The sequence below is a fragment of the Juglans regia genome, chromosome 3 (genome assembly GCF_001411555.2).
Source record: "Juglans regia cultivar Chandler chromosome 3, Walnut 2.0, whole genome shotgun sequence".
NCBI classification, from domain to species: domain Eukaryota; kingdom Viridiplantae; phylum Streptophyta; class Magnoliopsida; order Fagales; family Juglandaceae; genus Juglans; species Juglans regia.
In genome coordinates, this window is record NC_049903.1 from 4,141,058 (window position 1) to 4,168,623 (window position 27,566).

Sequence of the window (27,566 nt, forward strand, 5' to 3'; positions counted from 1 at the left end):
CAGTTGCTTCAAAATATCTTTGTCAACGTTTACAACCTCTCATTCTATGGAAAAGCATTGTTTAAGTCCTCCACATGTACGGCGGAAGTACCAGTATTCGTTTCTTCGACAAAGATTGCCGTAAGATCACCTCCACGAATTCTCATTGTCACCAAAAGCCCATTTACGTTTATTTCTTTTAATTTTTCCCCTTCTGGGGGAGAGAGGTATTTTCCTAGAAAACTAGACTGAAAAAGCACACAGAGTGTCGAATCTTTTATCAATACACGATAAAAAAAAAAATAGTTGCATGAACTTCTACACACCAATCAATGCCTTCGAGGAGTTTAAAATCTGGTTGCTCCAGTTATAAAATGATATGTACAAACGCTTCTTTCCTTGAGATTTTGCTGTTAGACCTGAAGAAACAAACCGCATCGTCATAGAGAGTTGACAAGTCATTTAACATTTGAGAAAATACCAATATGCTTTGAAAACATCTAAGTACCTCAAAAATATTTTCTTTTTCCTAAAAAAGCAGCATCAGCTTACCCACTATTCACTCCCAAAGTCTTCATAGCTCAAGCCTTCTGATATAGTGTCCAACCTTCTATTGTCACCTGAAGGCCAACAAACCATTATCCGTTTCCATCTTTTCAAAATGATTCAAACATGAAATATGTGGCAACAATCTAACCTTGTTCTCCTCTTTCGCGAGAATCAAGGAAGTTCTCAGAATCTGTTCCCAGGTAGGGCGAGCGAGGGTAACTCTCCAGAATATCTGACATTTTTAGATCTATAACATCAATACTATAAATAAAATGTTTTTTATACGATTAAACTACAGAGGCACATGCACACATGTTCTACTACTAAACAAGAACCCCCATGCAACTTAATTAAAGCTACGTTAAAAAATCGTGGACACAAGTAAGGGCCAACTATGAATTGACATCATCGACTGAACTCATTACCCAATCAGCTTCCACCCAGCAGACTATCGTGTGTTTTTTTAATTCTATGTTTTTGGCTAATTGTTGATTCCTTTAGATGATTTTATTAACCATTTAATTTTACTCCACCATAATTGGCGGAGTTCCAGCCGCCTCATTGACTGGGACAGCAATCTTAAGCCAATATAATATATATATATAGAGAGAGAGAGAGAGAGAGCAGACCAGAACTCTGAGAAAAGTCCTCTGTCAAGTCCGAGAGACTGAAAATTCGAGGAATCTGGAGTAGAAGTCCAAAAGAACTGGTGTCTGCATCCAGAACTGATTCAGGCAGGGGTTGTGAGTTGGACTCTACGCTGGTGAAAGAAGCAACAGATGCATCCCCAATTGTTGGACGCACTTCTGGGGCATTTCCATCTGAATCAAACATGTAAGGGGAACTGCCTGAATATCCTGTTTCTGATTTGATCATCCCCCCATTTATTCCTTGAATCATACCCACATTTAAGCTCTGTGCTGATAGCATATTTGGTGGGACATCAATCCGACTAGAATGAGCAGACATTTGAATGGCAGCATGCATACTTGGGTGCAAAAGTGATCCTCCATTAGTAAATGCATTAGATAAACCGGAACCAATAGGGTGGTGGATGTTCTCTGACTTCACAGCTGGTACTGTATGCTCAGGGGCATAGCCACTTGAGTTCGTGTGCACTATCAAACAAAGTAACTATTAATTTCCAATCTGATGGAAGTTTAACAACCTAAAACACTTGTGTAACTTGAAACAAACTACTAACATGATCTTTCCTGGAAAACATTTTACAGGAGAGCTTACAAAGGCCATCCTGCAAATCCATCCCAGATTACAGAATGGAAATTTTCAACAAATTTAACCTTGTGTTACAAGGAGAAGGCCAAATGATTTTAGCTCCCATTTGCCTCCCCGCACCCACCCCCAAAAAGAAAGGGCACATGCCCCATTACGTGAACTTGGCTTCATGTCTTTACTTACATCGCATGCAATTGTCACTTTTCTCATCACCTTAACCAACAGCTTTCTGCCTGTTCTTTACAAATTATCAACTGAAAAAAAGTTGTTCAGTTTGTGCAAGTACACCTCATCAATTGAAAAGCCGTAGCTTTTACTTTTGTTATTCTTCTTTTCTCCTGAACAACCACGCATTAAATAAGAAAACCAGTGCAGTATTATTACCACCTTTTTAAACTCTTAATAGGATACTGTCCGGACAGGATGTTGTGGCATCTATACTGCCAACAATTAGTCCTGCTTTTGGACAAACCATTAGCAACAGTATAAAGTCTGGCATTATGAGATGTTCACCTTTGGGGGAAAAACTATTTGATTATGTTGGGAAGGGAGGCATAAATAGCACCAGAATGCTACTGCCAAACAAATATATTCATATGAAAGTGCAGCATTTTTCACTACCATAGCCAGCAATCTTCACCTTTCCCTTCACAAATTTTCAACTCAACTACAAGCCTAGCAATTCATTTGAATAGGAAGATTTGTGGACCAGTTACAAATATGATAACTTACACAACTCTATTATTATTACTAAGAAAACTTATTAAAGAGCTAAAAGTTAGGTGCAATTCTAGTGCACAAGTAAACAATAGATCAACCCTACAAAAAGAAATATTGACAAAGAAATTTGCAGTCAAGAAATCCTATTTCTTAATGTGCCCCATGACCTCAAAACTAGATTGATGGGAAAAGTACAATAATAAGTTACAGAGAAAATTGTACTTGTCCAAGGACAAGAAAACAAAAAGCCAAAAGGTATCAGCAGGAAAAGGCTTTTGGCTTTTTCTGGTCTTAATTTGGGGACCGAGGTTCCAGGCAATGCATGTGTTTTGAGGTTCTTCAATGAGGCAACAAAAAGGCTTTGGATTGCACTAGAGAATAAATAAGAAAAAGAACAAGATCAACACTGATCACAAACCGTCAACGCATAACTGCAACATACAAAAACTAAAAGCTATGTACACTACCAAACAATAAGTACGCCCACAGAGAAAAAGGGGCATCTACAAAATATGGATTATCACAAGTAATGAATGTAACTATGGTCTTACAAGGTGAAATATGAGATCCATTAGAAGTAGCCATCGAAGAAATTCCAGTTGGGTGCATCTGACGCATTAACTGCACCTGTTGCTCAAGCAACCTGTTGAATTCAGCTATTTGGTTCTTCACCATCAATCTAAGATAATAAGCCCTGAAGAATTCTCGATTTTCTTCTTCAAGCTTCTGCCAAACTGAAAGGCAAGAAAAAATTCCATCTTTGCAAAGGTTAGGACACAACGAAAATGTATGACTCTTAACATAAATGGTATTTAATGTTGGAAAATTGCTTTCAGATTTCTGAAATTAATTATCTGATGTTAAAAATGCATTATTTCCCCTCATTGATACATGGATCACTAGTACAACTAGTTTCAATATATAAAAGACATGAGCTGTAAGCTTCCAGAAGTACATAACTCCCGACAGAGCGCAGGCAAAAGGTTCTTTTTAGATACAACATTGTTTTCAAGTTCGCAAGTCAAACTTATTTGGTAAAACTATAGCATAATTAAATGAGGTATATACAGCTTGATTAATTGAGCAATGAATATGAAAGAAAGGGTTACCGAGTTCGGTAAAACCAGGCTCTATCTTTGCTTGATCCAATAGTGTTTCCACAACTTCCCTCCGGTTCATGTATAGCTGAAGGCATCGTTCTATAAGATTTTGCACCTGAAAATAGGCATATATAGCCCCAAAGAAAATATCAAAATAGCTGAGTATTTTTATAACATAAATACGGACCAAAAATGATGGAAGGAACTTCTTGTATCTTACACACATAAAAGAAATAAAAGAAAAACAAAGAGAAGATTGTGTTCAAGGTACACTACTATTTTCCTCCTCCAAAGTGATAGAAGAATCTCTATCAAACTAGCTTCATCAAAATGAATTATGCAAGGCACATGCTTAAGGATGGAATTGACAAGCAAATCATCAGAATTCAAAGGAGCAATTAAAGACGAATATATATACCGATATGATTGCTTTACTACTTAAATCTTTCGGGAAATAAAAACATAAAAAAATCAAGAATGTTAGAATTAAAGCAGAATAATAGCTTACCAGCTGTATATCTTGCCGCGAGACCCTTCTAACGGGTCCGCTCGACATGTTTCGAGGGAGCTCCACCGTACTAAAACAACGCTAGCGTAAGAACGCTACGAACAACAATAATAATAAGAAGTCCTAATGCTACAGAAAATAATCCTGTGAACTTATTGAGAGCTTATTTTGCACGCTGATGCTCCTCCACTTCAGCTTTTCGAAATCATCATCATACACACGGAATAATCATGTAACCTAATCCGTAACGATACAAAAAAAACAAGAATCTCAATATCACGGACAAGATCACAACAAAATTACACGACAAAAACTATAAAGTGACATAAATTCAAGGGTTTCATCAAGCCACCAAAACCCACAGATTTTAGAGATAAAACGATAGGAAAATACGAATTTAGATAAACGCACAAAATTAAATAGGAACTATAAAAACAAAAACTGAGAGATTCTTGGAGCAATTCGGGGAATTGATCGATCTTACCGGAATCGGAGTAGATTCGATTAAGTTTGAGAGAGAGAGGAATGGGAAGGTGACGAAGCACCGTCTGCCTTTTTATTTTGTTTTCGGGTTTATATATGGTGGAAAGTTTTGATCAACTTTTTAGCAAGTATAAAAGATGTTGCGTGGAATAGTGACACGTGTGGAGTGCGGGGTCCACAGTTAAGAGAGATCAGATCAGGTGCTTTGGCAATCATCATCGTTACCATCCGGATCCACGATTATATTTATAATTAATAACAATAATGATAATGATTGATTCAAATTACTGGTTCGTTACGGTCAATTCTTGGTCAAATGCCTCTCTGTCAAATTTTCTAGCCAACTTATTGCGGTTGTGGCGGCTCAAGAGTAATCCTATTGTGCCCCTTTTCGGTATATTGTGTGATTTATTAAAAAAATATAAATATAAATATAAAAAATAAAGGAGAATATAGAATTTGAATATTTTTCTTTTTATATTCTTCAATTATAGCAGTACTATTCATAAGCTTTATATTTTATATATTCACTTAAAAACATATCATTTTATCTTTTTATTATATTTTACGTATAAATATATTTGAAATCATTTTCATTACGTGACTAAAAAGATAAAATGATATATTTTTAAATAAGTGCGCAAGGTATGAAGTTTATGTCTAGAATTTTTCTTTCAATTATACAATTCATTTTATTTCGTGGTCTCCCGTGACTTAGTATAAAAATAAAAATATATACATAAAAAATATAGAGAGGATTTAGAATTTCAATATTTTTTTTTTATGTTTTCGAACATTATCTTATTTTAAATATATATTTTTTATTTTTTTAATAAACCACGCCGCACCAAGCACACATTAATTAATAGGACAAAGTGACTCTTACAACTATATATGGAGAAACAGAGTAGCAGTTTCTTTTATTATTATTAGTAATAAATTCATATAAATATATAATATTATTTAGTATGACAAAGCCGGCTTTGGAAATTAAAAATTTCGTCCATATATATAAAATTTATCAAAACATAGATATATGGTAACACGATTAATATACTTGTACAGAAAAAATAATAATTTGGTAGGCCGCCCCATATTCTATCTATTTTTTTTTATACATGGGGAGGGGATTTAATCCTTAGTTTTCTTAATAAAAAATAAATGTGTTGTCAATCGATCCGGGATCTTGACCATACTCTTTCTATTTTGATAGTGAAGGAGCAGTCTGATATTCGTCATGAGCATGGTATAGTCAAGCTTTTAATTGGATTAGGGGGGACTTTTCGGGTCGTTGTCTCTAATTATCTCCGTCGAAAGACGCATGGTATGTCACTTCCACCTCTCATTCTAGTCTAGACTCTAGCTTGTTTAAGATGGCAGCTGGGTTGTTTGTTCTTCCTTCTTGCTCACTGTATATTCGACTTTTTTGGCTTGAGATCCAGATTATCATGTCCAGGCCGGCACGTTGAAATTGCTCACTGTAAATTAAAGCTTGATACTATGCCGGGTTCTTCCTTCCAGCATGTGCAAAACAACAAATTAATAGATACTAGCCATCCAGAAAGCTGCTTTAAATAACTTCTTTTTTGACTTCATAAAAGTAGTCTTCTACGTACATGATCGAAGCATTACTTCAATGTCAACAGCACTAGGAAACAAAAATAGCAAAAGTACGTACGTAATTTGCATAAAATAACAAGGCGCATCATGTCCCACATTCAAATCGCACCATAAATATTTAACACCATTAATGAGTTTCAAGAATACTGCATTGCTTGCTGTACTTTGGTGTTCTTGAGCTAGCCTTTAACTAATTAAACAAGTTGTGTTATTACCACATGAAGAGTCGGATCTTGTGGTAATAACAAGCAAAAAGGTGGTGAAATCTGTACAGAGTGATTTCTGATCTTGTAGTTGCACAATTAATGTGAACTTCGGATTGATCGAACGATGTGAATAGGATGTTTGGTCGGTCATATGAAGAGTCTCATGATTTATCAGGAACAAGCAAAAAGGTGGTGAAATCTCTCATCATTAACATTCAAAGGACATAATCACCTCCTTCAACCCATCCATGTCAAGACAATGCTCCATGAAGATGTCGACTGGCTGAAGTACTTCTCAATGACTCCAGCAAGTACAACCCTTCTCCACCTATCAATGCTCAACGTTTAATCCTCAACCTCAAGATGTGTAACGTTCATTCTCCACCAACGAAGGCCTCTTCATTGAAGCTAGCTAGTATCGTTCAGCATTTCAAGTTCCCCAATGCTATTTCTTCACAAAATAAACTGTACGATTACGACCACCATTATTACTACTGACACAGATCAGGCCATTACAGAAGCTGATCATGTGACATCTTTCAGTTTAGGGAGAGATGATGGGCCTTGCAGGGTTTTAGCACCGAGAGATTCCAATTCATTGGGCCTTTTCAAAACAATGAAATAGAACAAGAGTCATCTAAATGGGCCATATATTGAGATTGGGTCCGTAACAAACTCTTTAGTATCAGGCCCAGTAGAAAGTGACAACCACTCTTTTTAGGAGTCCCGTAACTTGTAAAGATTGATTTGGCCATCTTTAGTTTCTTCTTTGATCTTTCTAAGTTTGAACAGTTCCGTGTTTGGGGAATTCGGTCGTTCTATATCCTCACGATCTTGATTACAAAATACGATCGTGCAAACATATAAAGTCCCTTGTGTGCATGCACACCAAATTAAGAGCATTTTTTACGTGTAGGCTATGTAGCTCACGTTTGAAACCAATATTGGGTTTTGAATGAGTTAACTCAGTGAGGACAAGATTCAGGAAACTTGAGCAGATTATGCTTTCTTGATCTCTCCGTAAACTGAAAGATATTACACGAGCTTCTGGTTGAATGAGTCAATTCAATGTACGGACAGAATTCGGACATTAGAGACAGAGAACAGCAAAGTGCAGAATGTGCCCAAATCCATTGAGAGGTGGGGAAAGCTTCATGCAGCAGAAAACGTGCCCAATTCCATGCCAATTGACGCATGTCTTCTTGTCTCCGCAGAAGTTAAGAATGGATAAGAGAGTTGGCTTCTTGGAGCAAAACGATACATGACATCTATCGGGATTGGATTTTAATTGAAATGGCCTGTACCCAACAAAAATGAAATCAAATATATGGCTCTAAAAGCTCTAAAGGACTATAGCTTGATTGGCATAAGCCCAGAGTCTCCAAAAGAGAGGTCTTGGGTTCGAAAACGCTTCCCCGAATGTATATCAAACAAAAAAACAAAAACAGAAGCTCCAAACTTCTCAAATTTTGAGACGGCGATCGAGTTATTTCTAATCCTTTTTTTTTTCCTTTTAGTTTAAGATTAGCAAAACAAAATTGGAACAAAATATTTCCATGTAAAAGGTATACATGAAACAACCCTCTCTACAGTCTACACTCCTATTGGGGTCTGTATTACCCAGCGTAAAATTTAGATTTAAAAAAAGAAAAAAGAAAAAAAAACCATAAAAATTACATATGTTCGGATCAAAGGGGAGATTATTTTCCATGATTAATTATCAGACCACAGTGGTGAGGCCACTGTATCTGGGTCTTGTTCTATCGGGAGAAAGCCCTTCTTCCAAGGCCTTCCTCTTGTTACTGTTGGAATGTTGTTGTTGCGGGAGGTGGTGGAGTTGCTGCTGGTGGTGGTGTTGTTGCTGCTCTTCTTTTTCTTCTTGTGATCGAGACTCTGGCTTTCCCGATTCTTCTTTGTTTTCTTCATTCTCTTGTTTGGGATCCTTCAACTTTGTTTTCATCATATGAGGCCTAAGCCTATTCACATCTGATAGTCGAACTGGCTTCAAGAAAAATTCTTCTGCTCCTTCTTCCAAGCATCTGTTACCAATCATACACGTTAATTAGTTGAATTCAGGAATCGATTTCCAAATCCCCAAAAAAAAGAGGAATCCAATTATCTTCATTTTTTCTCCTATTACCTGCTGATCCTTGACGGCACATTCTCGGATGACATAATCACCACTGGTATGTCTCTCAGGGATGAAGACTCCTGTCAAACGAGAGCAAATCCAATAAGTTTATTGGGTTTGTATGTGCTTGCGGAAAAGTATGCACAGAGGAGTTGAAATGTATGTCTCTAAAACAGATGACATGACAAAGACCCATGAGAAAGCAAGAAATCTTTGGAATATCATGAACAGATTTGTCTGGGTGAAAAGCAGGTGGGAAAATATGCCAAGAGATTTTCTTTGAGCAAGTGCTGACACAAGGACCCAGATGGGAACTTTCAAAAGCATATAAATTTGGAATGCAGAATTTCAATTTGGAAAGTTTAGACAATGACTGGTGTTTCGAGAAAGATAAAATGATCTCAATGGGGAAGATTGAGAAAAAGGGGAGAATATTAGATGAATGAGAAAGAATACAAAACAATAGTAACAAAAAGCATACCTTGATTTTCCTGAGCAAATCATAGCCTGTCATGCCAGGCATACAGTAGTCTGTAATAATAAGATTCACTTCCACTTCCTGGAAATACACAAAAACCAAAGAAATTCAGAATCCCAGAAGTGAAGGAAACGATAGGAACGTAGCAGGAAAGGGAACCTAATACACCGAGAGAGGACTAAAACGAATCATACCTGATGATTGTTTGGAGAAACAGAAGGTGTTTCTGGGTTGCTTTGGTCATCTTCATGCAAACCCAGAAATTCTAGAGCCTTGGTACCAGAATCAACCGTAGTAACTGCCATTAAAAAAGGTGTTTGTAAGAATCGAAACCAGAAATAAAAGGCAAAACACAAACAAAGAAGCAATAATCCACGAGGACAATTATTTTTCTCAGAACTCTTGAGAAGCTGCTGTCAATGTTTGGCCACCTAGAAAGTACCTTGATATGATGAGGTCTTGAGGAGCCTCTCAATAAGCTTTCTATCTATGATGCTGTCATCAACAGCCAAAACATGAAACTGCGACTCGGTAGACATGCCCATTGCACCAATTAAAGACCCAAGATCAAAGCCAAAGCCACAGGAGCAGAAGAGAGTATTGTGGAAGCTGTTAAGAAGCAGGAGGATTTGCAGGAACTGGGAACTGTTTTGTCTCTCTGTTACTTTCTCCTTTGGTAGTCGGATTCGTGAGGAGGAGGAGAAATGAAGAAGAGAGCTTTGTATTGAAATAAAGACCCACCAAAATCTACGTCCCACAAAGCAAGATCCGACCAGATTTCATCCCAAATCTTCCAAAATTGCCAACTTGATTTTGAATTACAAGTCAAGCAAGGCAAAACAAGCGACTTATTAAAGAAGAAAGAAATAATAAAACAACAAATAATAAAAGAATATAGAAACAACAAAAAAAAATCCTTGCGAGTATTTTTTAAGTTGATGGGAGGTGGGCTTTATTTATACTAAAAGATAGACAGGAAAAAAAAAACGTTTTTTTTATTTTTTATTTTTTGTATCAAAGCAAAAGGAGAAAGGGTTGGGGGGCGAGGAAGTGAGAGAGATGTGGGGGAGGTGGGTAAGAGAAGGAGGAAGCGAGTGGGACCCAGAAAAATCCCCAATGAGATACAGGTGAGGTCAGCAGAGGTGCCTTTTTCCCACAGGGGTGTGAAATCATGTGGCGCTTACCGTATCTTGAGCAGGTGGGCGAGACTGGTGCCATTTGCCAAAGAGAAGGCAATTTCTCTTTGATTCCCTTTTAAAGATTTGCTTCCCATGCCCATCCCCATCCCCATCCCCATCTCCATACCCATCCCATCCATCCATCCTTCCTTCTTTAATGTAACCATTCCCCCATCATCCATACCATACATTCATGCATCTGAACCAACTGCAAATCTGCCAATAAAATCTAACCCGGTCCATTACCCATTGTATGCCCATCCATCCTTCATTTTATTTTAAATTTTAAGAAAATAAGGGCGGCTTCAGAAATGACATCTATATACAAATTTTAAAAATAATAGTAAGATTTGAGTTAAGTATTTTTTAAATTTTGAAAAATGAGAGAATAAATTGAATAAAAAATATTGTAAAAGTAAAATATTATTATAATATTATTTTTATTTTAAAATTTGAAAAATTTGAATTAGTTTTTATTTTTCTTTTGAAAGTTTTGAAAAATTATAATGATTAATTTTAATGATATTTATAAATAAAATAAAATGATATAAGATGAGATAAAAATTATTACCAAACATCAATTTATTTCCTATATATCTTTCACTTCACCAAATCTATAAATTGCACCTTCAAATATAGGACAGTATTACGTCCACCGCTCCCAGGAGCTACCATTAGTATAATTGGCTTTCTTCTTTTTTGTTATCTTTTAGACATATATTTTTTTACACTTTAAATATTTAAAAAAAACACAATATTATTAAAAATATATTTTTTAATCACTAAGTAAAAAGAGAAATTAAAAAATAAAATAAAAAATTTTAGCGGTAACATCGAGTTCTAAGAACCAATAATGAGAGTATCATTTTCCTTAATTTTTAGGGCGGCACTACAGCAAACGCTAGTTCCTACTAGTTATTTTAGTGTGTTTTGTTTTACTTTTTTTACATGTATTTTTTTAACATTTTTAAATATATTTTTTTAAAATTCACAACATCATTACAAAATATTTTCTTAATCATGAAATAAAAAACAAAAACAAAATAATGTCAGTGGGAGGGCTAGCATTATCCTTAAATATAACAAATTTAGTAAAACATAATATAAAATATGTGAAATTACCACATTTCCCAACAACTTCAGCTGATGGAAATATGTAGATTTAATTATTTATATTATATTTTTAATATTTTCTCTCACGTGTGAGTAAGAATTCTTTTCAATGGATAACCCAACACGTAAAATATTTAATTAAATGAAGTAAAACGTAGAGTCAATGTTCAAAAACTCAATACATGTGTTCTGATATCATGTGAAATCGTCACTTGTCTCAAAATCTTAAGATGACAGAAAGATGTAGATTTAATTATTTGTATTATATTCTTAACAAAATACTCTCATATCTTATTTACAGTATATATCATCCAAGCTATAATACTATGCAGTCTTGTTTTTAGGGAAATATTGTAGTCATAAAAATATTATATAAAAATAAATCTACACATTGACATAATTTAATATAATACATTAAATTATAAAACTATTTTTTTATATTACTTATAGATCTAACAAACACATCAAGTTAAGTTAATTTATGAATTTATTTTTATAAAATCTCTTTATAGTTAAAATATCTAAAATATTTATCTTATTATTATTTTAAATTTAATTAGATGGCACTCATTTGGTGGGATCATTTTGAATTTGATTCATTATCATTTCAGCATTGTCGGCCTGCCAAAATATAACTAAAATGCTAATAAACCAAGTAAATGCTTGTATTTGAAAAAAAGCAAAATGGCCGAAATAATTGTTGAGAAGGTAAGCGTTGAGAAAGTAGGCACCGAATGCCCTCAGGTTTCCTACCAATGCATTTTTTTTTTTTTTTTTGTTGTTGTTGATATCTCCTACCAATGCTTATTATTTCCGATACAATGTCGTATTTGTTGATGGGCTTGTAATTATTATAGTATTGACAATTAATGAATCGTATTAAAGTTTTCTTATCAATATAAGACTTTTAGAGGTTTGGCTTTTTTAAAAATTAATTTTCTAAACTTTTTCCTCCCTCGTAAATAAATATATGGTTTAGACTGTATAGATGTTGAGTAGAATAATTCAATTTATTAATTTAATGCGAGTTACATCTTTAAGAACGAAGTAACCCTTCTATCTTTCTAAATTTTTCCATCATGATCACTCTTTGAAAAAAATGAGAGGGCCCTATATGCCACAGTGATCGATGATGGCTGTTTGGCTTGAAGAGGAACTTTTTAATTTTTATTTTTTCCTGTTAAACTTTAATTTAAAGCAAACTTCTTCTGGATTGAAATTATTAGATTCGAAGTGTTGTGATTTATATTGCATGTGATGTAATTAAGAAAGCAAAACGAAACCGATATTGACTTTAATTCACTTCAGGTTTCACCACTACTATATATATTTGTTTTCTTTACCGACAAATGCCAATATTATATTGATGTTAAAGAACCATTACTATGGGCGGACATGAATCTTAGCAACAAACAGAAACAAAAAAAAAAAAAAAATTGTATGATTTTTCTTCTTTTTAATACGTGTTAAAATTCAAAGTACATGATTTCTGAATAAAATAATAAGGTGAATAATGACTATAAGGTCGGTTTGGATAATAAAAGTGTTTTATATCTCATCTCATCGTTATAATTTTTTAAAATTTTTACATAAAATATAATAAATAATTTAACTTTTTAAATATCAAAACAATAATAATATTTAAAATTAATATTTTAATAATATTTGATTCAATTTTTAATTTGCATTTCAATTCATATCATCTTAACTCACTATCTAAACGGTACCTAATTGTAGAGCAACGAAAATAGAAAAATATAAGTGATCTAATGCAAGACACTATTGAAATTAAGCAATGTCAAATACAATTTTAGAATGTATAATTTGTACATTTTTTATATAAAAATAGTGTAATCCATCATTAAAAATATAAAATTTTTAATGTAAATTTAGATTAATCTTTTTTTTTAAGAGAGAGCAGATTGCGTTTGAATGTTAAGCTGAACTCAATTTTTTACGAATAACAATGAGTTGAATAGTAGAGAAAGTTATGTGAGACTCATCTAAACTGAATTTAAAGTGTATTTAGATATTAAGATGAGTTTAATACTTTTTATAAAAAGTTGAAAAAGGTCATAGGTTTCACTTATAAATATGTGTTAAGTTGAAAAATATTACAGGTCTCACATGTAAAGAGATTTTAAATTGAGATAAATTTAATAATTTAATAATTAAATATTTAGATATTAGACTCAATTTAAAATTAGACTAAAGGTTCCAACCTTTATCTCATTTTAAGATTATAAATATTGCATATATAATTTGTGGAGACAACGCGGTTTGACCGCAAAATTAGATCTAAACGGTGAAAATGATTTAAGGTAAAATAGACTGGCGGACACATAATTCGTCGGTTCCTCCACGTTCATCATTCCGGCCGTAGCTGTGCAGGGACCATTACTTTTCCCCCATCACCTTTTGATACAATATTGTCCTGCGTTATTATTATTTTTATTTTTTTGAAAAAAAAAAAAAAAGGTTGGGCAAAATTTCCAAAAAAACTAGTGAAATTTGACTTGCTGTTCAAACAACGGGTAGGAAAAGTTTGATAAACTGAAGATTGATGGACAAAGTTTAACTAAACCCAGATACGAATTCGATTCTTTTTTTGTCTTTTAATGGTGTGAAGTTTCTTCACAAGAATCATCAAAACTCAAAAGGGTCAAGCTGAAAATTGACCCTCTAGAAGTATAATGCCAAACATATTAATATTGTTTTCGTGTGCATGCGTCTCCAATGTCAAATATCCTTAATCATGAGCAGATCTTCATAATCGTCTCTCATATCTTGTAATATATCTACTAATGGATGCATATAAATTATAAGAAGATAAGACTCGTACACACGAAATGAAGAAAACGTACCACATGCGGGGTTTATAAAGTGAACAGGCACATTTAAGTGGGCCAATATTGCCTAAATCTTCAATGTTTTTCTCCTTTTCTTTCCCCCTCGATCGGGTTGCCATGACCCCACTTAAATAATTAAATTAAATTAAATAAAACAGGTGTATATATATATATATATTTTTTGTTCTCTAATTCATATGAAAGATTCCCTGACACACTATAATACATAGTACAACCTGTCACACATAATCCACACAATTGCTCAGATTATATGAGATTATTTTGCGGGGGCCATGTAAGCCCAATATCGCTACTTATGATGGTTGATGGATAATGCTTAGCCCCCCATCAAAGCTTTACTGTATTATTATTATTATTATTATTATTATTATTATTATTATTATTTTCACATCACATTTTTTCTACATGTACAGCCCCATTAATACTGTTATTAATCCGAAGTTTTATTGACTGATCGAGCTGCTAGCTGTCACACTTTTTATGTTTTTTTTTTTTTTGCGTATCGATGTCATGTTCCATAAAGTTCAATCTAATGCTCATTATGTGGATCGATCTTAATTAATAAACTAAACAGCTTTTTTGGCGCAGATGTTCCGAAATTGTTCGAGTGGATAATCTTAAAATTAGCTTTCAATTCAGCAGTACCATAGTAAGATAAATCAAAATTCAAAAGCTTTGCGTGTTGGTATAAAATTAATTAATTAAATAGTATTAATTCGGCTAAAAAAAATTAAAATTTGCAATGAATGTGACATGCACAGTACCAAGGCTGCTGCAAGTTGTTGGGTGAAGGGATGGATCATAATATATAGGAAAGTTAAAATGGATGGATTGGATGGACAGCTTTATAGGCAAATTGTTCCAGCATGATCAATCATGGACAACGTTATATCACCTTGCAATATATAGTTAAGAGATTCTAACTGTACTCTAGACGTTGTCCACTTAATAGGAAATACCTTTACATGTTCCCCTCTCACGTTTCATCATATCCTGATCTTGCACTTATGTTATATCTTTCTCGGGATCTTGTCGTTTTTTCTTTCATTAAGTCTCGTCTGTATTCGTAACATATCTCAACTCACCTTAATTCATCTCATCTCATCATTACAATTTTTTTAAATTCTCACACAAAATATAATAAACAATTTAAATTTTTTAAATTTCAAAATAATTTTTCTAAATTTATACACAAAATATAATAAATAATTTAACTTTTATTTTACCATTCACAAACCATCTCAACACATCTCTAAATCCAAACCACTCATATTCTTATTGTTTTTGTCTTATTCTTCAAAATTTATTTTGATTCTTCTTAAAACATTAATTCTTCTTTTAAGGTTGGCTTAAGTGATAAAAGTTTTGAACTTAATGATATGCTCCCTCTTAATCAAATGTTTAAATTCTTTTGGATGCAAACAATTTCTATAGATCATCGGATTGAAATTATTTTTCTTTAAATTATCCGATGTGTACTTGTAAAAAATTTCTTCTAATCGAGAATCTATATACTTTCGTAATTAGTTGGGACGCTATTCATGGACTCCCACGGGTATCAATAAAAAAAAAAAACCATTTTTTCAGATTCTAAACCTAATGTCATCCATTCCTGCCATTTTATGACCTAAGCCAATGTCGTTTACATCCATCCATTTTAGTGTACGTAGTCGTCGTAGGTTACCCAAATTACATGTACGACAAGCACCTAGAAGGATTCTTTTCTTTTCTTTTGCGTATTATGTACGTGCGATTTTCTCTCACAGAAGGCAATTTCTTAAAGGAATCGATGGTGCACCATGTTATCATTTTAAAAAATACTTTAATTATAAAGTGACTTTATAAAAATAAATTTATAAATTGATTTGATATAATATATTTTATTATAAATTGATTTTTATTATAAATTAAATAGATATAAGGTATTATATATATATATATGAAGTCAAATTAATTTATAAATTTATTTTTATAAAAAGTAGTTGTTGGTGTAATCCTTGTCTATAGATGCTAGCATCTCGGTCCAAGTGTTTTTTTTTTTTTTTTTGCTTTGGATATATATTGCTTAATTTCTTTAGAATTTCCGTATCAGAAAGGAGTGCTGCACAAACTAGAAAAGACTATATTTTTTTTGGAAGATGATTGGCTTTTTAGCATTGCTCACAGGATCCAATGGCAGATCAATCACCGAGAATACTAAAAAGGAAAAAAGAAACAAAAGTGCAGGATATCATGTATATAGTGGCCGATGGGTTTGCAATAATAACGACATGGCTTGTCATATAGAAATTTGAGAGGTAGAATAATACTGATTAGCATTAATGGCTTTTTCGCATGCTGCGCGCATATATAGAATGGTCCCTCATCTCTCGACCTCCATCCACCCCACCCTGTCTTGGTTTTTAATTATTTACTACTTCATGGTCCCCCCGACGTCCCTGATCTTCATGTTCTCACCCCTCTTTGATTTTATTTTAGGTACCCACGTACATTGTATTACAAATTAACTGGGAAGAAGAGCTCACCATCATTTTCATTTTTATTTTTATTTTTATTTTTTTACTATTTTGTCTTTGATATATAGTTGTATATAATATATATCAAAACACTTTCTTTTTTATAATTTTTTTTATTCACCTTAAAGATTAATATTTGGAACGTTAAGGTACTGCTTGTCATAATGATCAGTTGAATTAAGTTACATTTAGATATTGAATTGAGTTGAGTTGAATTGAATTTAGATAATAAAATATTGTTAGAATATTATTTTTTCATATTATTATTATTTTAGAATTTTAAAAAATTTAATTGTTTATTATATTTTATATTAAAATTTAAAAAAATTATAATAATAAATTGAGATGAATTAATATAGATGTGAGATCTAAACAATCTTACGTTCCCAACCTACTTCAATGAAGACCGGCCAACTAGGGGATTATCCGGCTTCCAAAAATAAATAAATAAATAATCAAGAAGATGACAAACTTGACGGCCTACTGCTCAAGAACTTTTAACGATATCATGTGACTAGATATGGTGGATCATGTACTCATAATTATTGGATGATCGAACAATTTGCGTACAAAACCTTTCTATATATTCAAAATAAACCCTATACTCATGATGATCAGACAAAGACACATGATCTCTATCTCTTGAACAGATAGATCAACTGCATTAAACTGATATATTAGCGGCCACATGAACAATCATGCTGCAGGGAAAGGGAAAGAAATAAGAAAATTAATTAGCAAACTGAGAATTATTAACGGAGAGGCCAGGTTAGACCTAATTAATATTATTGTTTGTTGATGATCGATCGAGCAGGTGCAACCAATTATACTATGGTTTTTAATGGCGGAATGAGTCAGCTTATTTGCCTGATGCAATGAACCCACCAGATCAGAGGATATAATTAAATTGAAGAGATATGGTTGTACTTTGAGATCATATGCTTTTGGAATCTACACAATAATTATTTTAAAAGATTTGATCAAGTTTTATAATATTGCAGTACTCCTCCTAAAACCAAGATCGATGGATCGATCTTGGGTGGTTATCATGGAGAAATCATGCACAGTACTCTTTAGTCTTTTAAGTAATGAGATCTATAAATAAATAAATAATATTCGTTTGAGCCGAAACAACCCCGCTATCTTACCAAGTAGGGAAATAAGCAATATAATATGTGTACCCTAACTTGCAAGAAAAACAGAAATTAAGAATCATTTGAAATTTATACCACGCTATGGTTTTATGAGTTTTTTATTAACAAATTGTACGTTGTGCTTATTATGCAGTAACCGCGTCAATTATAAATTAAAATAAAATTTATTTTTTTTCTGTTAACTGATGATTTATTAATTAGTTTCCAGAATTACAAATAAGTTCGAGTAATTTTTCATACCGAGTTATTTGGATTCAGAAATAGGTTGAGATGGTTTGTGAATAGTACAATAAAAGTTAAATTATTTATTATATTTTGTGTGAAAATTTAAAAAAATTGTAATGATGAAATGATATGAGATGAGTTGAGGTAAATTTTAAATACAAAGAAATTCCATGAAATCAAACTCTTAAATTGATATTGTTTCATACGATACGTTACATATATTTTACAATAAAAATAACTTCATAATCTAATAATCATATCAAGTTATATCAATTTATAAACTTACTTTCGTAAAAGTTATTTGTAGCTAAAACATTTTTCTTAAAATAACGAGTAAATCAACTGTAGATGTGGTGGGTCTTTTTCATGTTACATGATCAATAGTGTTATTATCTAGATTTTTAGGAGCATTTGTTTTATACTTTGTGCTCTACAATTAATATCAAAGCCAAATGGGGTCCTGATACAGTGATCGATAATTGGGACCAATGAAAAAAAAAATTCAACTCCATATTTAATTTATGTCCTTATTTAATTTTAATTTGACTTTTTTGCTGGGAAAAAACGAAATTATATATCAAACTGAGTCTTGATTATAAATTTAAAACCGAATATGTTCTAACAAAAAGATTATGGAAAAAAGAATCTTTATCTATTCAACTACTTCCCACAATTAGTAGCCTTCTTAAGAGAAGCACTTGTACTTCTGTTTAAATGAAGTAAGATGTTCCTATAAAAAATAAAAAATAAAATAAAGTAGGATGTTGATTTTGAGATTATACTATTTGGAGGAAAATGCCGCCATACATGATTTATGATTTAGTGTCATCTTTGATGAACTATTAAATGTATAATGCACAGAAAAAATGTATAAAATACACAAAAGGAAAGTGAAATAGAATAATTCATTGTACAAACCACAATACTCCTTTTGCCGATGTTGTAAACTTTATAAAACAATGCATACTTTTAACCCAAAAAAAAAAAAAGTGGTAAAAAGGTTACTATTTTGGGATTAGAGTTGATCATCCAAATATTTTGCTTAAGCTTTAAAGCTCATGGTAAAACGAGCACAAAATCTACATTATTCGAGGTCTCGATCCGTTGAGGCACCTTGGATTGTGAATGTGAATCCCCACTTTACAGTTCTTCAAGAACTTAAAAGCATCTTTTAAAATAATTTATCTGAGATAAATATTTTTTCAAAAAATTATTTTTATGAGTTTCACAAATCATCTCATCTCATCTTATTTAATTATTATAATTTTTTTAAATTTTTACATAAAATATAATAAATAATTTAACTTTTTAAAATTTAAAATAAAATTTATATTTTATTCAATTTTTAATTTTTATCTCATATTATTTGTATAAACAATGAGTTTGAATAACGAAGAATATTCGGTACAAGTCTTAAATATATAAGCTTTGTATAAGCTTTTTGTAATAATATAGACCCATCAAGAAAAAAGTAAATTTTTCATACTTTTCTATAATGAGGCCTATTTTTTTAGAAAAAATCTAAACAACCTCCACAAACTATATTTTTTATTATTATTTTTATTTTTTTATTAAATATTAAATATATGAATAATAAATAAAAGAATTGAATTAATTTAAAAAGAATAAATTCAAAAAAAAATTAAAAATTTTAAAAAATATAACGTGTGAAAGTTAAGTAATATTATTCATTTTTTTATAAATAATTTGTGTGAGACATGTATATTTAAGATTTATATATATCATTTATTTTGGATAATCTAATTGAGTTCTTTGACATGCACAAAAAATAATAATATTTTCTCAAGAGTCAAATACTATTTAACATCTAACGATTAGTGGTGAAAAAAAAAACTACAATGTTGTGGTGTGGGAGAGTATCGATGATCTTGAAGCAGGAAATTGCAGTAATTATGGCTGATTTGAGGGGAGGAATGGTCCCAGCACTCTGTAGTCTCTTACTTCAACGAAAGATTTGGGCATTGAAGACCAAGGATCCTTCACACGTTTGGAGTTTTTCAAGATCATGATTCTTGCCGGGCATTGTGGGTCAGGCCTGCTTTTAAGTTTTAATAAAAGAACAAGGAAAAAAAAGGAGTCTTGTGGGGTTCACCTGTTCATTACTTCATTTCTTATAACTCCCACCTTAAAAACAAAACAAAATCCTTAAGCATGTCTCACCCAAAAACAAAAACCAACCGACGTTATGCTTATCTTTCTTCCAATTTGGTGCCAGATTTGGACCTCTAACCAACCCCCTCACTTTTACTTCTTCACATAATTATAACCACCAATTTAACGACTAGTTTAAATTATGTGCCCTTTTTCTTTTTTTTTTTTGTCGATTTTGTAAGGTGCGGTTTAGATAATAAAATGATATGAGATAATTTTAAATAAAAATTAAAAATTAAAAAAATATTATTAGAATATTATTATTATTTTAAAAGTTAAAAAAATTAAATTATTTATTATATTTTATGTAATTATTTTAAAAAATTATAATGATAAGATAAAATGAAACACTTTCATTATCTAAACAGAACGTAACGAAAAAAATTCTTGTTTTATGTCAAAGCTTGTCAAATCTAGTCATATTTTAAATGATTTTTTTTTTTTATTCGGATGATTAATCCAATGAAATATATGGGTTGGGTTGGACTTTGGAGCAAGGAATTTTGTTTTCTCGAGAGTTCATGTGAGAAAGCTAAGATAAGAAATTGAAATTATTTAATCCCCCACTCGTACTTCCAAACCTCTCCCAAAATAGAACAAAATCAAAAGAAATCACGTTTCCAGCCTAGCCTTGTAGGGATTCCCCATTTCTGAATTTCTTAATAAATGGGGCATTGGTTAAGACGCAGAGGTAGATTAGGAGTTTATGTATGGAACTTAGTTCATGTTGATGCACCATTTATTTAATTTATTTTTTATATATATTCGTCACTCAGTTCATGCACTTTTTATATAGTTATTGGAATTAGGTGACTTGATGGATATGTTGGAAAGTTGAAACCAAAAGGCACTGTTTCTTGGGGGCATCAGGCTTGTATTGGTGTCCCTTGGAAATTCCATGAGCCATGATTCCAATTTCCTAACCTTTCGTCTCCAATATCTATTCCTGCTTTGGAAATCACATGTATATATTAATTTGAGCCTGGATTCAAGAGAAACTGGGTTGGCCCGTGAATCTGGCGAATCGGGCTTCTTAATAGAGCCCAAGTAGACCCATTAATCCCAGAGTTTCGTAAATGGAGCTTTGCATTTGGTTAATCGGGCCATAGCGTGGGCTGTGATTAATGACAAATTCTGTGAGGCCCATTAACTTGAGTGACACTTACCCACTCCTGTCTTTCTAATTCCCATTGTTCCTCCGTCCTCGCACGCAAACCACACCAATTTTATCGTCTTCTCCGATTATTAAAGGTTTGTTTTGTTAATTATCTCATTTTATTTCATATAATTTTTTAAATTTTTTTAAATTATCACACAAAATATAATAAATAATTTAACTTTTTTAAATGTTAAAATAAAAATAATATTATAATAATATTTTATTCAATTTTTAATAAAATATTATATCTCACCTGAACTACGTAATCAAACCAAACCTAAAACCTAAAAAATCATTTGAAATGATCTCATGACCCAACGTAAACCACATGTTATGTTAAGTGAAAATAATGGAAATGGCACAAGAGTTTGTAGGTAGAGGGACGAAACCTACGAATTCATTTAGGTGCGATTTAGATAGTGAGACGAAAATATATAATTTTAGATAAAAATTAAAAGTTGAATAAAATATTATCATAATATTATTTTTTAATATTATTATTATTTTAAAATTTGAAAAAATTAAATTGGTTATTATATTTTCTATATAAATTTTTAAAAATTGTAATGATAAGATAGATGAGATAAAACACTTTTGCTATCTAAAAAGAGTCTTAATGTCTCAAATACTTCATTAATAATTGCATTCACCTCAAATAACTAGCTCCCTTAATAATTTTGGATCACTCCAATCATTTTAAAAATATATGACCATCAAAATAATTGACTACACTTGTTAATATGTTTTTATAGAATATGTTAAATTTAGTATATAATAAAAGTAATTTTATAATTTAATATATTATATAACATAACATCAATTTATAGCACGTGTATTGCAAGTTTGATTGGATGATAAGAGTATTAACATTTCAAAATAGAACAACAGTCCAGAATGAGAGAAATATCTATTTTCGGCCCCGTTGAGGTTGATCTAGGCCTTATTCGATGTTGTGTGGAGCCTCTGACGGTGGATCGGTGTAGTTGTATGGTATCTGTGTGTATATTCATGACGGTGAACAGTAAATAAATGTAGATAAAATAAATAAGAGACATAGATTTACGTGATTCGATACTGAACCTATGTCTACAGGGGTTTGGGAATGGAAGAATCCATAGAATGCTTGTTTGCAGTATCTCATAGTCTTTCGTTCTCACTATATAATGAAAATCTGAATTCTATCTTTTGAATTTTCCTCCTCTCACTAAAGTCTTCATGGTGAGATTAGAAAAGGTAAAGTCCCGATGAAGCCTGGCCAAAAGTTCATAAAGTTGTATGTGTTATTTCCTTTTATCTCACACTCCATTTATTTTATGTCACTTCCCTTCTTTTATGTCCACTCTCATATTTTCCTCCTGACACCCTTCTCAACCTTTTGTCTTATACTTATTTATCTTCTGATGAGTTCCTCTCGTTGAGCTAGACCTAAACAAGAGAAATGCTTTTGATCCTGAATTAGTGTCCCAAATGAGACTTTTTTTTTATTGAATGATTAAAAAAATATTTTTTAATGATGTTGTGAATTTTTTATTTTTTTAAATATTTATGATGATTAAAAAAATACATAAAAAAAAGAAGAAAAAAATTCTCTTTTCGGGACACTTTTTGGGTCCCGAATTCTGGACCCATAGCAGTACTCACTAAACAATACAGTGAGTCTATTATCTTTTATTTATAAATAATAATAAAATAATTCATAAATAATAATAAATCATTGGTAAATAATAAAAAAATAATTTAAATAGAGTTATGTTTAAATTAATTTAGTTTAAAAATGGGAATAGATCAATATCGGTAATTTTATAAGTTACTTTAGAGTACTCTCATTAGATTAACTAAAGTTAAAGGATAATTTTGATGAATGTAAGAGAAATTTAACTTTTGACTATTCCATTCACATAAATCTCCACATTGAAATAGCTATTTTTTCATTATATAATAATAAAATAATATAAGATGAATTTGATTTTGGTTATTTACATTAAATCTCCACATTAAATTATACATTTATTCATTATATGATAATGAATAATTAATAATTTCAAAAATATTTAATTTTTTTAATTATTAATTATTTTAATTTTATCATATTTTACTATTCTACTTATTATATGTTAATTAATAATTATGTTCTTATTAAATTAATATATTAATTGTGATAAAATATGTGATAGAAAAAAATGAAGAGAAAAATAATTAATAAAATATATATTTAATGTATGTATAATAACTTTTAATTTTAAAAATTTTTTTAAAAATCATTATAACTAAATTTTAACTAATTTAATATAAACATATTTTATTTTTTAATAATTAAATATTTATTAAATTTAACTTTTAACTGATCCAATCAAAATGCTAACACGTGAAAAACGTATTTATCGAGGGATTGGACTGATGGGTTAGAAACAGAATGAGCAATTTCTTTCCTCCATATTATTGAAAGCGTCCCTCGGTAAAAGGCTAAAAGCGAACAAAGCCATGAAGCTCAAAGTGAAAGTAGCAGCGGCAGTAGCAGTCCTCTCCATCACCTCGGCTCTCTTTTTACCGGCTAATCGCACCCTTTTTGCACCGCCTACTTTAGTCGGGTCCCAGGATGAGCTCCACGCAGCAAAGATTCTGCAAGTGACTGGTGCGGTGGGACCGGAAAGTCTCGTGTTCGATGCTAATGGAGAAGGGCCTTACACAGGCGTGGCCGACGGTCGGATCCTCAAATGGCAAGGGGATGATCGTGGTTGGGCTGATTTTGCTTTCACCACGTCTGCAAGGTACACAACAGTCAGCTACTTTCTAGCCCCTTTTTTTTACCTGTTATTCCTCGGTCTCTCTGAATGATGCGAAATTGTAAATGGTCTGACGAAAAGGAAAAGACAAAATAGTCTTATTAAATATTCAACATCGTAGAAAGTGAAAAGATAAAAAATATCTTGCAGGACATATTATATCATATCGTTTGCACCAAGAAAAAGGTAAGAAGCCCATGATTTACCCGAATCCAAGGGATTACTCCTATTAATATAACGGATTCAGAGGAACTCAAACCTACCTTCTTTTTATTTACAAGGAAGATGCTTAATCTTGTCGGTGGTGTTGGTGATATGATGGGATTACCCACGATGACAAATAAATCCTATTGCAGTATTTTTTATCTAGAAAAGACAGGCAATTAATTGGGCAATCTGTGTTTTCGCAACCAATTTGATACGAATTGGGGAAATTTTGCTCTTTGTTTCTTACTTTCTGAAATCGAAGTTATTTTTCATAGGATTCTGTATATCACAAAGCTTATCAGAGCTCTCCATAATTTTAGTTGTCTCTGTTTACCATCTTAATTAGTTTTTAGATTGTCTCATTCATGCTTGCAATCATTTGTCCCATTAGTATAGCTCAGGTTTGTAAATTTGGTGTGCAAAACTTGATGTTGTGAGCCTTTAATTACAATCCTCTCAGTACTAGTTAATTGGTGTTTAGAGCGTGTTTTTAATCGGTGTTAACGGTGATGGAAAAGCCAATTTTCTCATGTTATGCTTAACTTTTTCTTTTCTTTTTTACTTGTAATTGTTATTCGAAATAATTGGGATTTTTATTCTTTGGTTTAACGGCATGAAGTTTGCTATTAGTGGAGAGCAACTAACCATTGCAGAATGCCTCAATCAAGCTATAGAGATGGGATTCTGTCTACAACAAGGCTTCAAAAGCCATTACAATTTTCCTCATAGAAATTAGAATCCTGTCTAGAGAGGAACACGACAAAATGAGTAAGGAACCACAGAGCTTCGGACTAAAGCAAACCTAGTAATAACAATGGCATCAACATAAACAATAATAGTACTAATAATAATAATAATAATCTCTCAATTCATGTTAGCATCACATAATAGTACTAATAATAATAATAATGATTTTGTTGAAAATACTGAATGAATTCAGACAACACCAGTTACTTCCCACGTTTAAGGAATGTTAAGCCATATATGTACATGGAGCGTAGTCCCACCAAATTTATAACCCCTTCCCCGGGCTTTTTTTTTTTTTTTTGGTGAAGTTGTCACCACTGGGTTCTACTTTCCTCTTTTCTTGATGCAGAGATGGATTTGGTATTAGATTTTATAGATCTTTAGAAGTTATTTAAGCTCAGAATGTGTAACTTCCTTCAAATGGTATGAGAATGTGCCTGAATTATTCTCTGAATAGGTTCCAAGCTGTGCAGGCACAACTCCCAGCTGCGGACTCACAATAAGTTGCTCGTGATGTCAATTCATTTTATAGGTATTTTTATAGAATACCTTTAAAATTTCCAATTTTGATAGACTTCAACCTCTATTTTTCCTAGGAAGGAGTGTTTTCGTCCACTCGCACCTGAGCTGGAGCATTTGTGCGGGAGACCTTTAGGACTACGGTTTGAGAAGAAAACTGGAAATCTCTATATCGCTGATGCCTACTTGGGTCTTCAAGTAGTAGGGCCTGGTGGTGGTCTGGCCACTCAAGTGGTCACAGAAGTTGAAGGGCAGCCCCTTCGCTTCACCAATGATATGGATATTGATGAGCACGAAGATGTGATTTATTTCACAGATTCAAGCACAAGTTTCCAGAGGAGGTAACTTAATTTTTTGGGGGTTTTTTAGCTTTCAAGAAAAGGTATCAAGGCTTAAGCATTTTGTGGTCATTTTGGTGTGCAGGCAATTCATGTCATCGATCTTGAGTGGAGACAAGACAGGCAGGTTATTCAAATACGATAAATCAAGCAAAGTGGTAACGGTCTTACTTAAAGGCCTTGCTTTTGCCAATGGTGTGTCATTGAGCATTGACAGGTCGTTTGTGCTAGTTGCTGAAACCACTACCTGTCGTATCCTTAGGCTTTGGCTTCAAGGTCCTAATGCTGGGAATGTTGATATTTTCGCTGAGCTTCCTGGATTCCCGGATAATGTAAGACGTAACTCAAGAGGGGAGTTCTGGGTTGCCTTGCATGCTAAAAAAGGACATTTGGCGAGGTGGATTCTGTATAATTCATGGGTTGGAAAAACACTCTTACAGCTTCCACTCAGCTTCAAGCAGCTGCACTCACTATTGATAGGAGGAATGGCCCATGCCACTGCTATAAAATTAAGTGAGGAAGGGAAAGTCTTGGAAGTTTTGGAAGACTGTGAGGGAAAGACTCTAAAGTTTATTAGTGAAGTGGAAGAGAAGGATGGGAAGCTGTGGATTGGATCGGTGTTGATGCCTTTTGTAGGCATTTATAATTTGCACTGAGTTTAGCATATTGAATTTCTGTATCTCGGTTTAGAAAGTGTGGATAGCATGGTTTTTGCTTTTCCTTTTTTGGGCCCCGACTCTAAACTTGCTCAGTTTCTTCGATCTAGTTTAGAATCTTGGCTCATATTGGAGAACTACATATGGAAGTTGCAAATTTGTACCATATTGTGCCTTTTGAGTTTAAAGTGACATTTGCATCGAAGTTATAATATGGAAAGTGAAAACACTTTTATATGTCTCGCTTCTTTTCATTCCTGAATAAATCGAAACGAGTACAACACCTTATTTCTTTTCCATAAAGCCGTGATTAGCATTACTCGTGTCATCGTGTGTGTATATATATATACTAGCAGTAGGTAACGTCCAAGGGACGTTTGCCTTTTTTTTTTTTTTTTTTTTTTAATATCTACGGATTGAGAAAGTATTTTTTTTAATGATGTTGTAAATTTTTTATTTTTTTAAAAATGTTTATGATGATTAAAAAAATACATGAAAAAAAGAAAAAAAAAAGAAAAAAAATGAAATACACATTTAGGACATATTTTCGGATTACTTTTTTATTAGTTGTAGCAGTTCTCTTTAGTTAATTAAGAATATTATCATATTTAAATTATGTTAAAACTCTAATTATTTATATAGTTATAATTTTTTAAAAATATTTAACAAAATTTCATCATTTATTTAATGATGAAATATTAGTATTTTATAAATAGCTTGATTACTTTGAAATTAGTGGTACTTGTGTAAAATCCTGTATAGCGTAAGATTTTCTAATTGATAAAAAAAAGAACGTTTGCCACATCTGCCAAATTGAAGAAAAAAATAAAGTGTGATTTCAAATATTAAAATAATCTAATGCATAAGAGTGAAATTACTATCTATTTATCTTCATTATTTATTATGAAATTTAAATTAT

General features: G+C 32.1%; 3 protein-coding genes across 4 annotated transcripts; 1 reads left to right on the forward strand and 2 right to left on the reverse strand.

Moving 5' to 3' along the window:
• Positions 1-139: 139 nt before the first annotated feature.
• Positions 140-4,662, reverse strand: LOC109011599. Of its 2 annotated transcripts, none has more exons than XM_018992868.1 (8): positions 4,577-4,662; positions 4,093-4,329; positions 3,594-3,699; positions 3,036-3,218; positions 1,158-1,646; positions 677-760; positions 532-599; positions 140-398 (listed from the first exon to the last, which is right to left on the reverse strand). In XM_018992868.1, the coding sequence occupies exons 2-7, from the start codon at positions 4,138-4,140 to the stop codon at positions 535-537; spliced, it is 975 nt and encodes a 324-aa protein (XP_018848413.1). In that variant the 5' UTR covers positions 4,141-4,329; positions 4,577-4,662; the 3' UTR covers positions 140-398; positions 532-534. The 2 variants fall into 2 exon arrangements, with proteins under 2 accessions (XP_018848413.1, XP_018848414.1); XM_018992869.1 differs by having other exon boundaries at positions 488-599.
• A 3,277-nt stretch (positions 4,663-7,939) lies between these two features.
• On the reverse strand, positions 7,940-9,934 carry LOC109011597 (two-component response regulator ARR9). Its single transcript, XM_018992865.2, has 5 exons — positions 9,453-9,934; positions 9,205-9,308; positions 9,014-9,091; positions 8,542-8,612; positions 7,940-8,440 (listed from the first exon to the last, which is right to left on the reverse strand). Exons 1-5 carry the CDS (start codon positions 9,553-9,555, stop codon positions 8,122-8,124), a joined length of 675 nt encoding a protein of 224 aa, XP_018848410.1. The 5' UTR covers positions 9,556-9,934; the 3' UTR covers positions 7,940-8,121.
• Positions 9,935-23,806: 13,872 nt separating this feature from the next.
• Positions 23,807-26,884, forward strand: LOC109011596 (protein STRICTOSIDINE SYNTHASE-LIKE 10-like). Its single transcript, XM_018992864.2, has 3 exons — positions 23,807-24,165; positions 25,731-25,994; positions 26,077-26,884. Exons 1-3 carry the CDS (start codon positions 23,879-23,881, stop codon positions 26,645-26,647), a joined length of 1,122 nt encoding a protein of 373 aa, XP_018848409.1. The 5' UTR covers positions 23,807-23,878; the 3' UTR covers positions 26,648-26,884.
• Positions 26,885-27,566: the final 682 nt, after the last annotated feature.